The 15,912-nt window shown below is 45.2% G+C and overlaps 1 protein-coding gene across 1 annotated transcript in view; it reads left to right on the forward strand.

Moving 5' to 3' along the window:
* The window catches only part of ITGB3 (integrin subunit beta 3), a 54,960-nt gene that overhangs the window by 7,219 nt on the left and 31,829 nt on the right, over positions 1 to 15,912 (forward strand). The window contains exon 2 of the mRNA XM_032163990.2: positions 13,573 to 13,658. Within this exon, the coding sequence (XP_032019881.1) occupies positions 13,573 to 13,658 (86 nt within the window). The remainder of the gene's footprint in view (positions 1 to 13,572; positions 13,659 to 15,912) is intronic.

The following is a 15,912-nucleotide window of genomic DNA, read 5'->3' on the forward strand; positions in this document are numbered from 1 at the left end:
GACAAAGTTTATTCCTTTTTTTTTTCCATTCTCTTTTATCATTATTATTGTTTAAAATCGACAAATAAAAATTATATATATTTATGATGTACAACATGATGTCTTGAAATATGTACACATTGTGGAATGGTTAAATGAAGTTAAATAATATATGCATTACCTCACACACATACTTATCATTTATTTGTGGTGAGAACACTTAAAAATCTCCTCTCAGCAATTTTCAGGTAGACGACATATGGTTATTAACTATAGTCACCATGTTGTACAGTGGATCTCTTGAACTTATTCCTCTTGTCTAACTAAAAATTTATATCCCTTGACCAGCATCTCCTCATGCAAACCATACCCCAAAGCTCATTCTTGTGTTCCTGCTGAGTTTGCCGTTCCAAGAGGTTTTGATGCTGAAGGTGCACTTTGTAGAAAGCCCAGCAGACTCTGGGGAGCCTACATTTAAATAAATGCAAATGTCGACAGGGAGGCAGAACAGAGGACATTTCAAATTAGCTTTAATTTTCTTTTAGTGTATAAAAGTAATTAAGCTTATTATTTAAAAAAAAGGCAGCTCAGAAATATAATGCAGAAAGTACAAGTACCAGTTCTTGTAGTCTTGTCCTTAAAGATAACCACTGTTGATAGTTACTGCAGAGTTTTTTTCTATGTATTTGTCAACATATATAATTATTTATCATTATTGTTATTTCTCAAATAGGATAATCAATAATAGGATCATTGTCTTTTTTTTTTTTTTTTTTTTTGAGACGGAGTCTCACTCTGTTGCCCAGGCTGGAGTGCAGTTGCACCATCCCGGCCCACTGCAACCTCCGCCTCCTGGGTTCAAGCAGTTCTCCTGCCTCAGCTTCCAGAGTAGCTGGGATCACAGGCATTTGCCACCACGCCCAGCTATTTCTTGTATTTTCAGTAGAGACAGGATTTGGCCATGTTGGCCAGGCTGGTCTTGAACTCCTGATCTCAGGTGATCCACCCGCCTCAGCCTCCCAAAGTGCTGGGATCACAGGCATAAGCCACCGCACCTGGCCCATTGTCTCTTAATAATATACTCTGGGCATCTTTTTATGTCAGTTTATGGCTTTCCATTATTTATCCCAAGAGCTATAATTCTAGCCATAAGGCATACTGTTCATTATATGAATATATCAGAATTTACTTAACCAATTCCCTGTTGGCAGACATTGGGGTCATTCCCAATTATTTGCTACTACAAATAAAGCTGCAGGGGATATCCTTATTCATTTATTATGCACCTTTGTTCAAGTGTTTCTACAGACTTAATTTCTTGAACTAAAGTTGGTGGGTCGAAGGGCATGCATATTTTAAATTTAAATTTTAATAGATGTTGTCAATTTGTCCTCCAAAACAGTTGAACCAGTTTGCTTTCCTACCAAGCCAGGCTGGCAGTAAGGACTGGTGATAGCACCATGGCCTGCTGTCCACATCCATAACACATGAGCTGGGGGAGGAAGGCTGCAGAACTGGACAGCAGGATGCCAAGGAGGTCACCAATAAGGCACCCCTGGGCTGAGCCTTGGACAGCTTGGTACAGACCTGCTTCTTCTGTATACTGAATGAGTCAGATTAGAGGTGGGGTCCATGCTACTAAAATTTTCCAGAACTCTTGAGATGCAGCATTTGAGTCAAATATCAGGCCATCAGGAAGAAATGGCCACTTGTGCATTGCTTGAGGGTTCTCATGCCTGGGGTTGCTAGGCTTTCTAGGGTATGAGTCCCCCTATTGATGCTTTCTGGCTGGAAGAGAGGATACTTCCAGGACTGGCAGCACCTTGAAGATCATCTAATTTGACACCTGTTTGTTTTACGAAAAAGCAAAAAGGGAGTTCCTGAGAAGTGAAGTGACTTGTCCAAGATCATACAACTGGCTTAGTGGCATTGGTTGGGTCTCTCCCTGGGGGCTCTTGTCTCCTGCCCAGAGTGATTTCTTCACTATATCCTGTTAGAGACAAAGGGCCCTTTCACATCTGACCCTGAGGTGGAGGCGAGGGGATGGGGATTCCTGGTGTAGGAAGTGACTAGAGTGAAAGTAAGGCAGAAGGAAATGAACATTTATTGAGCATCCGCTATAGAGGGTTCTTTCATATGTGTTATGTCATTTAATCCTAACAACTTGGGAGCACTGTGGAAAGGAAGCAGCTGTTTGGAGCCAAGCAGTGCTTGGCTGATGTGGCTGGTTAAACCCACTAAATACTACAGAGCAGTTATATCTTCTTGACTATGAATGTGACATAGACTCAAAGAGGCACTGGGCCTTAGAGAGAGCACCAGAGAGATGAAGGGATGTGCTTGAGGTCATACGGCCAGAGGAAGGGCAAAGAAGGCTTTAGATGTGAGGTTTCCTGCTGCTTTGCTTGCTTTTTCTGCCATGTCCACCGTGTCTGTTATTTTACTGCCCCTGCCTTACCACATTTCTCAGGAGCTGGGTGTTAATTTTAGACCACGACCTTAGAGAAGACAGGACTCTGTCCCAGGGTGGGCTTTATGCAGTCTTCAGCACATGGCGACCTAATTAACCTCATTGGAGGTGATAACCAGACATAATCTTGCTTCATTTACAAGGACAGGACCTGCCCTAGATCTTCCCATTAACATCATCTTGGAGTGTCAGCTCCACAGAGAGACCTTTCCTGACCACATGCTCTAAAGGAGACTCCTTGCCTCATTGCTTGCTATTCCCTGCCCCACCCCCCCTTTTTTTTCCCTTTAAGACAGAGTCTCACTCCATCACACAAGCTGGAGTGCAGTGTCACGATCTTGGCTCACTGCAAACTCCGCCTCCCGTGTTCAAGCAATTCTCCTGCCTCAGCCTCCCCAGTAGCTGGGATTACAGGCACACGCCATCATGGCCAGCTAATTTTTGTAGTTTTAGTAAACACAGGGTTTCGCCATGTTGGCCAGGCTGGTCTTGAACTCCTGACCTCAGGTGATCTACCCGCCTTGGCCTCCCAAAGTGCTAAGATTACAGTGTGAGCCACCATGCCCGGCCTATCCTGCTTTATTTTCTTACTGCATGAAGGGTCAATGAAAGGATATGACCAGTGGTCAAGACATTTGAACTTTGTCTACAGGGAATCCACTTGCTCAGACAAAAATCCTTCCTGTTTTTCCCTTGTGAACAAAAGTTCTCTGAAAAGGAATTGGGAGGAAAGACTTTATTCCAATGAACAGTTTGGAAACTGGGGAAACTCAACTGTTGGTGTCAGAATTGGGGGTTTATAATGAAAGTTCCTGCCCAGGATCCTGATGAGGTCCGCTTATGCAAATGAACAATTCCAACTTGCTTAGTTCTATTTGGTTGAAACAACTGAGGCCTGATTGGTCAAGGCAGCAGAGCCCTGACTGGTTATTTTAGGTTAGCTCTGGAGGTCCCAAAGTTGAACAGAGGTGTTGATTTTCAGGGAACTCAAAGTGGGTTGTGACCTCTAGTCAGCAAATGGCAGCTTTGCTCTATTTAAAATTTAGGCCCACTTAGCCACTCCGGATCTATCTCGAAGGATTGGCTCTTTCAGGTTCACATTTGTTCACACCCTCATGCCCTATGAGCCATCCATCAGCAAGTCTTTAGATGGAACGTATCTACAGTCTCACCACATCATTGGCTCAGCTACCGTCCAAATCCACTGCCTTCTGTTGCCTGGATTATTTTAGTACGTTTCTAATTGAATAATAAGTCTCTTTCCTTTTTGCTTCCCTTCTTTCTGTCTTCCGCTCAGCAGCCAGGATGATCTTTTTGTGCTCACCTCTGCTCAGATTCCTCCAGTGGCTTCCCACTATGTGGAGAAAAAAGCCACACTCTCTACCATGGCCTATAGCTTCCTAGTGTTCTGGTCCCTAACTGCTCCTCTAACCTCCTCTGTGCTTCTCTCTTCCTCCTTTCTTTCGCCGCCTGCTATTTCTTTAACAGGCTGATGTCCATCCAGGTCTTGTCTTGGGTTCTTTCTGGAATGTCTGTGCCTTAGATCTTACCATGATTCACTCTTTAACATCATTTTGAAATGTCAGCTCCACAGAGAGACCTTTTCTGATCACATGCTCTGAAAGAGAGTCCTTTCCCTCATTGGTTGTTATTTCTTTATCCTGTTTTATTTTCTTACAGCATTTGCCAATGTTTGAAATTGTGCATTTTTGTAGTGTATTTTTTGTTATCATCTTCCTCACTAAAACGTAAGCTTCAAAAGAGCAGGGTCTTTGTTTAGTTAATCAGTGTGTCTCCAGTGCCTAGGAGAGTGCCTGGCACAGGTAGATGCTCAATGAATATTTGTCGAGTAAATGAATGAATGAATCAATGAATGCTGACACCATTGATATATATATATAGGTAGAAAAATGTACAGCTAAAGTAATCATTTTTCAAACCTTATCCATACGTGGATTAAATGCAACAAAAATTTCATTTCATGCTGGCTTTTTTCAATCATGCAAAGTATTTCATGGCAATGTTCTTCAAAATCATGCCATATACATGATGGAGATGCAAACCCATTTTGTATTAGTTTCTTAGGGCTGTTGTAACAAAGCACCACAAACTGGGTGGCATAAAACAACAGAAATTTATTTTTGTTGGAAGCTAGAAATCTGAAATGAAGGTGTCAGCAGGCCCATGGTCCCTCTGAGACTCTGGGTAGAATCTTTCCTCCTTCCTAGCTTCTGGTGTTGGCTGGCAATCCTTGGTGTTCCTTAGTTTCTGGCTGTATCGCTCCAATCTCTGCCTCATGTGGCATTCTCTCTTTATGTCTCTCTCTTCTTGTGGTGTTTTCCTCTTCTCATAAGGACATCAGTCATGTTGGATTAGGGCCCACCCTAACGACATCAATTGATTACATCTGCAAAGACCTGATTTCTCTGTAAGGTCATGGTCATGGGCACTGGGGTAAGGACTTCAGCATATCTTTTTTGGGGACATAAGTCAACTTATAACACATTTTAATATTGGTGGAGGCAAGTTAACACAAATGTTTTCCAATGTTAAATACCGTATTTAACTGGCTCTGATATACTTAAAAACAGTTCTAAATCTCTGAAATCAGGATATATACCATATCCATAGTGTTAGATTTGATGAAATATGGTTGCCTGGGTTCTCTACAGCTTTGGGTGATGCTTACTGGAGCTTTTTGCTCAGAGCACAGAGGTGTGTGTTACCTTAAATTACACCTCCCTGTCTCCTTCTCCTTCCTTGGGTTACTTAGCTGATGCTACATTTAAGGAAGGAACAAAATTAAAATAAACTTTCTTAGCAACTTGCTCTAGAGAAACCACTTGTGCCTATGTGGGACAGTAAACATGAGATGTTTTGTTTTTTCATGAGTCACGTGGCCAGGTGACTACAATGAGGCACCATGTGAGTCACCCACTGTCCCCATGGACCTAGTTGGGAAGTCACCAGTCAAAGGTCAGTGGCAGGGCTGGGGACCCAGATTAGAACTCCTTTCTGGCAGAGTGATAGATGTCCATAGTGTTAGCGGAACATCCTCTCTTCTCAATAAACACCTGTCACTCTGACTTAGCCCTCTCCTGTGTCCCCTGTCCTCATTAGGGTGGCCTGTTCCTACAGTCCAGCATCCTGTCTCATTGGACAACATGTCCTCAAAATAGCCCCCATTGACGCATTATGACTTCCACTGGATCCAATTTCCTCCCTTTCTTCCTTTGTTCCTCCATTTTTCCCACCCTTTGTCTCTCTTCTGCTTCTGTGATTCAAGCTGATGTGCCAAACCACAGCCTTCTACTTCTACTTTCCAGGCAAACTTCTTGGCTGGTCTTGATTGGATTAAAATTTTTATTTTCAAAAAACTTTTTTGAGGCAGGGTCTCACTTTGTTGCCCAGGCTGGAATGCAGTGGCATGATCACAGCTCACTGCAGCCTCAACCTCCCAGGCCCAGCTGATTTTCCTGCCTCAGCCTCCTGAGTAGCTGGGACTACTGGTGCATGCTACCATGTCCAGCTAATTTTTATAACAATTTTCATAGAGATGGGGGTCTCACTATGTTGCCCAGACTAGTCGCCAACGACTGAGCTCAAGCAATCCTCCTGCCTTGGCCTCCCAGAATGCTGGGATTACAGGCATGAGCCTGGATTTTCGAAGACTAATATTCCTAACCCCATTTAGTAGCCAGATCTGACAAGTAAACATTTTACCCTGGTGTGATACTTTCTGGCTCCACACTCCCACAACTCCTTCTGCTCAGGGCATACTTAACTTCATATCTAGTGTCCCCTAGAATGATGTCATCAAGGAAAAAAAGTATTCACCTGCCCTAAACAACTTGAGACTCAGGATAAAAACAGCAATAAAACAAATATAAATTACAGCAGCAGCAGCAGCAGCATTTATTGAGTACTTTCTGTGTTCCAGCTGTTGTGCTCAGAGTTTTACAGGGTTTGGTTTATTTCATCCTTACAACCACCCTGTGAAGACTGGGGTCAATCCACCTTTTCCCTGGCTCTGGCTAACCTGTCAGAGGAAAGGGGTGGTAGGAGGTAGGAGCTGTTTGTTCTTTAAGTGACATTATGGTGAAGATTCTCACTTTAGCAGGACTGAGTCTGGGCCCCAGAGAATGAGCAGGAACATAGGCTTTATGAATGACTGGAAACAGAGGTCCAACTCCTTCCACATGTTCAGGAGGGAGGGGTGGGCTCAGAACAACAACTCATTGAATCAGCATGGGCTCAGTGCAGAGACTTCTGATGAGTCAGTCACTTTTAACCACTGCATTCCAGGGAATCTGCCTGGGTAGCAGGACTTGGTTGGGGATATCATGGGGGGTTCATTGGTTCTTATAAAATCAACCTGTGATTCATTAAAAAGAGTGGATAAAGGGACTGGGTAACCATGACTCTGCAGGCATGATTTCCTAAAGAACAAATCCTAGCACCTAATTTTATCCTTTGGGGTCAGGGACCATTAGTTCACTGGGAGGGACTTGGTGTTATTTATTTTGTATCTTGCAAAGCTTTCTATTGTGGCTACAAGTCAAGGACTCATAGGGAAATGCTAATTTGAGAATGAATGGATGGTTAAATGAATAGACTGGGAAAAGTCCTAAAAAGTAATCTGACAGTGTCTGCATTAGTTCATTTTCATGCTGCTTATAAAAACATATCCAAGATTTTGTAGTTTATAAAGGAAAGAGGTTTAATTGACTCACAGTTCAACATGGCTGGGGAGGCCTCAGGAAACTTACAACCATGGTGGAAGGGGAAGCAAACACGTCCTTCTTCACATGGTGGCAGGAAGGATAAGTGCCAAGCAAAAGGGAGAAAAGCCCCTTATAAAACCATCAGATCTCATGAGAACTCACTTAATATCATGAGAACAGCAGCATGGAGGTAACTGCCCCCATGATTCAATTACTTCCCATCAGGTCCCTCCCACAACACACGAGGGTTATGGGAACTACAATTCAAGAGGAGATTTGGGGGGTGGGGCACACTGCCAAACCATATCATTTCACCCCTAGCCCCTCCCAAATCCCATGTCCTCGCATTTCAAAACACAGTCATGACTTCCCAGCAGTTCCTTCAAATCTTAACTCGTTCCAGGATTAACCCGAAAGTCCAAGTCCAAAGTCTCATCTGAGACAAGGCAAGTCCCTTCTGCCTATGAGACTGTAAAATTGAAAGCAAATTAGTTACTTCCTAGATACAATGGGAGTACAGGCATTGGGTAAATACAGCCATTCCAAATGGGAGAAATTGGCCAAAACAAACGGGCTACTGGCCCCACGCAAATCTGAAATCCAGCAGGACAGTCAAATCTTAAAGCTCCAAAATGATCTCTTTTGACTCCATGTCTCACATCTAGGTCATATTGTTGCAAGAAGTGGGCTCCCATGGCCTTGGGCAGCTCCACCCTTGTGGCTTTGCAGGGTACAGCCTCTCTCCCAGCCACTTTCATGGGCTGGCATTGAATGTCTGCGGCTTTTCCAGGCACATGGTGCAGGCTGTCAATGGATCTACCATTCTGGGGTCTGGAGGATGGTGGCCCTCTTCTCACAGCTCCTCTAGGCAGTGCCCAAGTGGGGGGCTCTATGTGGGGGCCTCAACCCATATTTCCCTTGTGCACTCCCCTAGCAGAGGCTCTCCATGAGGGCCCTGCCCTGTAGCAAACTTCTGCCTGGACATCCAGGTGTTTCCATACATCCTCTGAAATCTAGGCAGAGGTTCCCAAACATCAATTCTTGACTTCTGTGCACCTGTAGGCTCAACACCATATGGAAGCTGCCAAGGCTTGGGGCTTGTATCCTCCAAAACCACGGCCTGAGCTCTATGTTGGTCACTTTTAGCCATGGCTAGAGTGGCTGGGATGCAGTTCACCAAGTTCCTAGGCTGCACGTAGCAGGGAGGCCCTGGGCCTGGCCCAGGAAACCATTTTTTCCTCCTAGGCCTCTGTGCCTGTGATGAGAGGGGCTACCATGAAGGTCTCTGACATGCCCTGGAGACATTTTCCCCATTGTCTTGGTAATTAACATTCAGCTCCTTGTTACTTATTTCTGCAGCTGGCTTGAATTTCTCCACAGAAAATGGGTTTTTCTTTTCTATCACATCATCAAGCTGCAAATTTTCCACACCTTTATGCTCTGCTTCCTGCTGCTTTATGCTTTGCTCTTTAGAAATTTCATCTGACGGATACCCTAAATCATCTCTCTCACGTTCAATATTCCACAGAGCTCTAGGGCAGGGGCAAAATGCTGCCAGTCTCTTTGCTAAAGCATAGGAAGCATGACCTTTACTCCAGTTCCCAATAAGTTCCTAATCTCCTTCTGAGACCACCTCAGCCTGGACTTCATTGTCCATATCACTATCAGCATTTTGGTCAAAGTCATTCAACTCTAGGAAGTTCCAGACTTTACCACATTTTCCTGTATTCTGAGCCCTCCAAGTTTCTAGGAAGCTCCAAACTTTCCCACATTTTCCTATCTTCTTCTGAGCCCTCCAAACTGTTTCAATTTCTGCCTGTTACTCAGTTCCAAAGTCACTTCCACATTTTTGGTACCTTATAGCAGCACTCCACTCTACCATTGCCAATTTACTGTAATAGTCTGTTCTCACACTGCTAATAAAGATATACCCAATACCAGGTAATTTATAAAAGAAAGAGATTTCGTTGACTCACAGTTTAGCATGGCTGAGAAGGCCTCGGGAAACTTACAATCACGGTGGAAGGGGAAGCAAACACATCCTTCTTCACATGGTGGCAGGATGGAGAAGTGCTGAGCAAAGGGAGGAAAAGCCTTTTATTAAACCATCAGATCTTGTGAGAACTTACTATTAAGAGAACAGCAACATGAGGGTAATCATCCCCGTGATTCTATTACATCCCACTGGGTCCCTCTCATGACCTGTTGGGATTATGGGTACTACAATTCAAGATGAGATTTGGGTGGAGACACAGCCAAACCATAGCAGTGCCCATATCTCCTATGGTCCTCTTCCCTCTTCTAACCCTTCTTGATGTCTCCTTGCGCTTCTCTCTCTTGTGAATATCAATGGCATTTATGTCCAGAATTACTCCTTTGCATGCCAATTCCCATGGAAACTCCAGAAAGAGAGGGAGATACCTAAAATAGTTCAGGCTGTGCTCCTCTCAGAAGTCTTCTGATAGGGGAAAAAGGGAGGCTACGTCCACATATTCCTGGGAAGAGAGCAATTATAAGGCTAAGAGATGGCCAGGCAGCTCATGCAGGGAGAAGTCTTGGGTTGCATTGTTCGTTGTGAACATTCAGGAATCCTGAAACTAGCAGCTACTTTTCTTTCATTATAGGCATTGCATGGTTCAGGGCTGCTCCATCTCAGAGGTGACCTTGAGGCTTTAAGGCCAGGCTTGGAACCAGTGTCATCATTCCCACTCACGGGCCTCACACTTACATTCTGAAGTTATAGTTAAGTCAGAGAGTGGAGCCCCAGAGGTTACTCATGGGCTCATAATGGCATCTCACTTGTAGAATTTTAAAGTTGGGCAAGGCCTTTGAAGTTAGATGGACTCAAGGCTCTGAGGAAACCTGGGACTTCCAGGAGGTGCTTCAAGGATTCCACATATAATCTAGGGTTTTTGGGAGAACAGTGAAAGTTTAAATTGCCTGAGGAACTGTTGCAGCCAATTTACATGTTTTATATTGGAATTCTATGCATAATTTTGAGAAATGAGCTCAGTTGCTTAAAAAAGCAAAGCAAAACTTCATCTATTCCCCTACCTTTCATTTTGCCCCAGTGCATATTTACTGAGCGTCTCCACTGAGTAAGAATGGGAGCTGAGCTGGGCAGGGGGCAGAGCAGGTCTAAAGGGACTTAAAATCTGTTGGGTGGCAGTGTTGTTAAGGCAGACACGTAAATTATTATGATGTGGTAGGAATATTAGTATTGAAGAAATGGAGGCTGAGAGGAGTTAAATGATTCACCCATGGCCACACTATTAGTGGGTGACTCGATTAGGATGACAGTCTACTCATTGTGTGTACCCACTCTGTTAGACCTCCTGGCCCCCAAGTAAGGTCCTGAAATGGGTACTGTTAAAGTATATATAATTTTCACAGAGTTAAAACTATGATTTCTACACAAATATAAAGGACATATTTGTAAAATATTTTATTCAACTTTAGTAATTAAAGAACCAGTAAGACATTAGGAGTAGTTCAAAAGGAATTTCAAAGAAGGGAGATTTATAGTTGATCAGTCAAAGGAATGCTGAAGTGAATTAGTGAATAGATTCAAAATTGGTTAATATTCTACAAGGCAATAAACCTTAACCTGTGGGGGATAACCTTTTCTACCAGACAGAAATCAATGGTATTGTTGTTGGATAAGAATAATATACATTGTTCTCTTATCTAAATAATTTACCTTATACACCACAATACGATCATGATTAGATTAAAATGTTGTCTTAGCCAGTTCTAGCAGCTATAACAAAATGCCATAAACTGGGTGGCTGAAACAGCAAACATTTATTTATTTATTTAGAGACGGAGTCTCGCTCTTGTTGCCCAGGCAGAGTGCAGTGGCGTGATCTTGGCTCACTGCAACCTCTGCCTCCTGGGTTCAAGTGATTCTCCTGCCCCTCCTGAGTAGCCTCCCAAGTAGCTGGGATTACAGGCGCCCACCCCAATGCCTGGCAAATTTTTTGTATTTTTAATAGAGACGGGTTTTCACCATGTTGGTCAGGCTGGTCTTGAACTCCTGACCTCAGGTGATCTACCTGCCTCGGCCTCCCAAAGTGCTGGGATTACAGGCATGAGCCACCTCATCTCCTGCCTCAGCCTCCTGAGTAGCTGGGACTACAGGCGCCCGCCACCACGCCCAGCTAATTTTTTGTATTTTAGTAGAGACAGGGTTTCACTGTGTTAGCCAGGATGGTCTTGATCTCCTGAACTTGTGATCCACCCGCCTTGGCCTCCCAAAGTGCTGGGATTACAGGCATGAGCCACCGTGCCCGGCTTTTTTTTTTTTTTTTTTTTTAAAGAATAATATACATTGTTCTCACCAAAAATCATTTCTTTTTCTTTTTTGAGACGGAGTCTCGCACTATTGCCCGGGGTTGGAGTGCAATGGTGATCATTTCCATTTTTATGGTTTTCGATAGGTCAACATCTACTCTTACAGTATTGTAAAATATCCTGATTAATAGAAGCCAAATAATAGGTAAATACTCCCAGAAAATCAGATAATCCCTAAGCATGGTGGGTCAGCTAGTCAACACTCTGCATTACATTGAAAGGACATTCGTATTTTCTTTGCCTGTTTCCAAATTTTATATAATTTTTTCCTTCCTTCCTTCCTTCCTTCCTTCCTTCCTTCCTTCCTTCCTTCCTTCCTTCCTTTCTTTCTCTTTCTTTCTTTCTTCTTTCTTTCTTTCGTCCTTTCTTCCTTTCTCCTTCCTTCCTTCCTTCCTTCCTTCCTTCTTTTTTTTCTTTTCTGAGATGGAGTCTCACTCTGTCACCCAGGCTGGAGTGCAGTGGCATGATCTCAGCTAACTGCAACCTCTGCCTCCCTGGTTCAAGTGATTCTCCTGCCTCAGCCTCCTGAGTAGCTGGGATTGCAGGCATGCACCACTATGCCCGGCTAATTTTGTATTTTTTAGCAGAGACGGAGTTTCACCATGTTGGCCAGGCTGGTCTCAAACTCTTGAACTCAAGTGATCTGCCTGCCTCGTCCTCCCAAAGTAGGGGGATTACAGGCATGAGCCACCACGCCCGGCCATAATTTTTCTTTACAATATTGTGTGTGTGTGTGTGTATACACTCATTTTCTAAGTGTGTTTTTGTCCAGGTGTTGGGAAGTAGGGAATTCAGTCACACTGTAATAAAATGAATGGAGACAGCTAAATGAGAAGTTTTGGGGACACCGGGAAAACATCGCAATGATCAGGCTGATTTCTCCAAAATAGGTTTGCTGGTTTTACCAGCTGGGGGCAAAGAGGTCCCTTTGGAAAACTGCATGAAGGAGCTGTCAGGGTAACTGGGTCATGGAGAGGAACAGGTCCCTCACATTCTGCTCCTTATATTGGAAAAAACCTCCTTAAGGCACTGCAGGAAGAAGGGTTCACCTGGCTGGAGCAGGAATGCTGAGCTAGGCAATTAGAGAGGACAGTGGCTTCTGTCTAAGCAGATGCCTGGGTTTGGCTTCCTGGCTGAGCTTCTCAAGGTAATTTTGGTTCTCCTGGTTGTTCCTCCTCCTCCTCCTAGCCTTTGTTCTGTCCTTTGACAGTATGAGGACTGTTCACATTTGAACAGCACCTTATAGTGTACCAAGTGCTTCCTCTTACCTCACTGAATTCTTGTACAAATCCTGTGAGACAGATATTGTCATCCCATAGAGGCTAGTTGAGTTGCCCAAGGTCATGAAGTAGTTAGTAGGAAGAACATTCAGAATTCAAGCACAAACCTTCCAACTCTAAAATTCCATGTTCTTTCAGTGTATATCAGTCAGCCTTTTCTAACATTTCTGCACTTCCCCCTAGAGCATTTTATGGTTGGATTCCAAGATATATGTATTGAGAAGCTTGAGAAGATTTCAAATTTGCTTTTCTTTTGCCAGCCAGTGGGACACTGCCACCAAAGTCACCTCACCCTCCACGCCCCCACTGTATTTAGGCTGTGTGTTAATGTTAGTGCATCTGGGCCTTGGATCCCCTGTGTAGTGGCTGTGAATATCACTAGAATGACTGAAGAGGGGATACATTGCCATTTTTCTGAGCCCCAGAGATATTTTCATTTGCACAATGTAGGTGTCAAACCAGTTGTTAATTAAAGCCTTTCCATCAGTTACAATCTGAGACTTGGGTCCGTGGCTCAGCCTTGCCCTATCACTTGTTACCACTGTGGCCTCATCGGTTGAGAGCAGTGTTGAGTTTCCCCTGATTTTCCTCCTCCTCCTTCTTACCAATAACCTGTATTTGGTAGACATCTGTGGTATGGTTAGGGTGTGTTTGTGTGCACCTGAGAGCTGTAAACCTGGACATTGGGAAAGTTGGGAAGGATGAGGCAGGCAAGTACCTTCACTGAGCCAAATCTGGTGCTAATGCCTTTGTCTGTCTGTTGCAGGGCCCAACATCTGTACCACGCGAGGTGTGAGCTCCTGCCAGCAGTGCCTGGCTGTGAGCCCCATGTGTGCCTGGTGCTCTGATGAGGTAAGGAGCAGATACCAGACCTTGTTTCTTCTCCAGACTAAGCTGCTTTTGTGCAGAAACAGACCCATGAAGTTATCACCTCCCTCTTGAATACACATGCCCCTTGTCCCTTCTTTTTTTTTTTTTTTTTTTTTGAGACGGAGTCTCACTCTGTCACCCAGGCTAGAGTGCAGTGACGCAATCTCGGCTCACTGCAAGCTCCGCCTCCTGAGTTCACACCATTCTCCTGCCTCAGCCTCTCCGAGTAGCTGGGACTACAGGTGCCCGCCACCGCGCCCAGCTAATTTTTTTGTATTTTTTTTAGTAGAGACGGGGTTTCTCCGTGGTCTCGATCTCCTGACCTCGTGATCCACCCGCCTCGGCCTCCCACAGTGCTGGGATTACAAGCGTGAGCCACCGTGCCCGGCCCCCTTGTCCCTTCTAAGCAAAACTTTGATGACTTTTTCCCATTGATGCATGGTGAGGAGCCGTCATGGGGATGTTGCTAGGAATACTATCCCGAGTCTACCATATAGCCCCTGGCCCTTGCCAGTTTGGCTCGACCTCCTGTCCTCTCTGTAACCACTGCTGCCCTTTCTCACACTTTGCTTGCTTTTTTTTCCTAAGAAAAATAGTTTATTTTTAATTTTTTGGTAGAGACAGGGTCTCACTATGTTGCCCAGGCTGGTCTCGAATTCCTAGACTCAAGAGATCCTCCCACCTTGGCCTCCCAATGTGCTGGGATTTCATGTGTGAGCCACCATGCCCAGCCCTTTGCTTGCATTTCTTGGGGTGGAATATCCCGGGGAGGCAGGGTGTCAGGTCTCAAAAGGAGAGGCAGCAAGGGGTATAGGTATGGATGGGGTTGGGAAGGGGTGCTGGCTTACTTCTTTTTCCTAGAGGTTAAAAAAAAGGCAAATAGAAGAGGAATCTTGTGCTTGTGTGTGGGGATGTTTAGTCAGAAGATCTTTTCTCTTCCCTTCTCTTTGACGATCGGGCCCCCCGGCTTTACATTTTTCTTTCTCTTCTTTCCTTCCTTCCTTCTCACACAGGTGTTGAGGAAAGGAGCTGGGCCTACTTGGTGAGGACGGAAGGGGGACAGGAAAGGGTTAGTTGTGTCCAGGCAGAGGGTTTGTTGTGTCTGGGGCCCTAGGGAATGAGTGTGTCTGAGGGAATGGCTATGTTTGTGGCTGGGATGGAAATTTGGAGCTGGCAAGAGCTGATGGGGTGGGGGTGGGAGATGAATGTGGTTGAAGAGATTGGGTGATTGTACAGTCTGAGGCTGAGTCACTGGCCCGGCCAGCAGGTGGTTACCTGAGTTCCTGGCCTGGCTGCGGCTCAGCTACCTGAGGCGTCCTCTCTGTCCCACATCAAGTCCCAGCCCTCTCCAGTTTATGACCGCTCCAATCCCGCCCTCAGTCTCTCTGTCTGCTTCTTTTCCAGATCTGCTGAGTTTCCTAAAAAGGCAACCTCCCTGGCCGGCTGGGGGGAGGGGCGGGAGCTGGGAGGCTGTGTTTATCACTGGCCAGGAGGGCTGCCAGAGCAGCAGAGGCCAGCTCCGCACGTTGCTTTGGCCTCTTTGCCGTTCAGCACGGGAACTGCTTCCAGAGGCAGCTGCCCAACATCTGGGCCACATTGACTTCATTTAGCAAATGAAACATTCCCTGGGGCTGGGGAAGGGGAGTAAGGGGGGCATGGATGAGACCTTCTCCTCCACCCCCGCAGGTTCTCCTCCCCTCTGTGCCGAGCGGGCTGCTCAGTGTGATGTAGCCTCCTCCCTCCTTATTCACTATGTCCTCCTTCCTCCCATCGTGATATTACTAAAGCTTCTTTTACCAGGAAGTTGCAATTCTGCAACTGAATGCTGGAAGAAGGCAGAGCTGAATGCGGAGGGGGCCTTGGGTAGCCCAAAGCCTTCAGGAGGAGAGGAAGGTCAGGACAGAAGCCCTAGTGTCACTCAAAGGGTGCTTCCCCCTTTTCCTCCTTCCCTCCTTTCCAACCCAAAGCAAGAGAAAATGCAGGTATCTCTGGCCCAGAGAATCTGGGGAAAAAGAAAACCTTCTTGGAGGGTCTGTCCTGCTCCCTATCCCCCATTTTTCATCCCTCTTGATCTGCGTAGGGACTAGCCATGCAGCTGAGGAGGGCTGGGGACTGACCAGACAAAGCCCTTAGGTCACATAACCGGATTTCAAAGATGCAAATGTAGAATATTTGTGGGTGACTGTTGTGCTCCTTGTCCCCTGGGGCAGGCCTGGGGAGGGCAGAGGGAAAGGTG

The sequence above is a fragment of the Hylobates moloch genome, unplaced genomic scaffold (genome assembly GCF_009828535.3).
Source record: "Hylobates moloch isolate HMO894 unplaced genomic scaffold, HMol_V3 SCAFFOLD_10, whole genome shotgun sequence".
In the NCBI taxonomy this organism is placed as follows: domain Eukaryota; kingdom Metazoa; phylum Chordata; class Mammalia; order Primates; family Hylobatidae; genus Hylobates; species Hylobates moloch.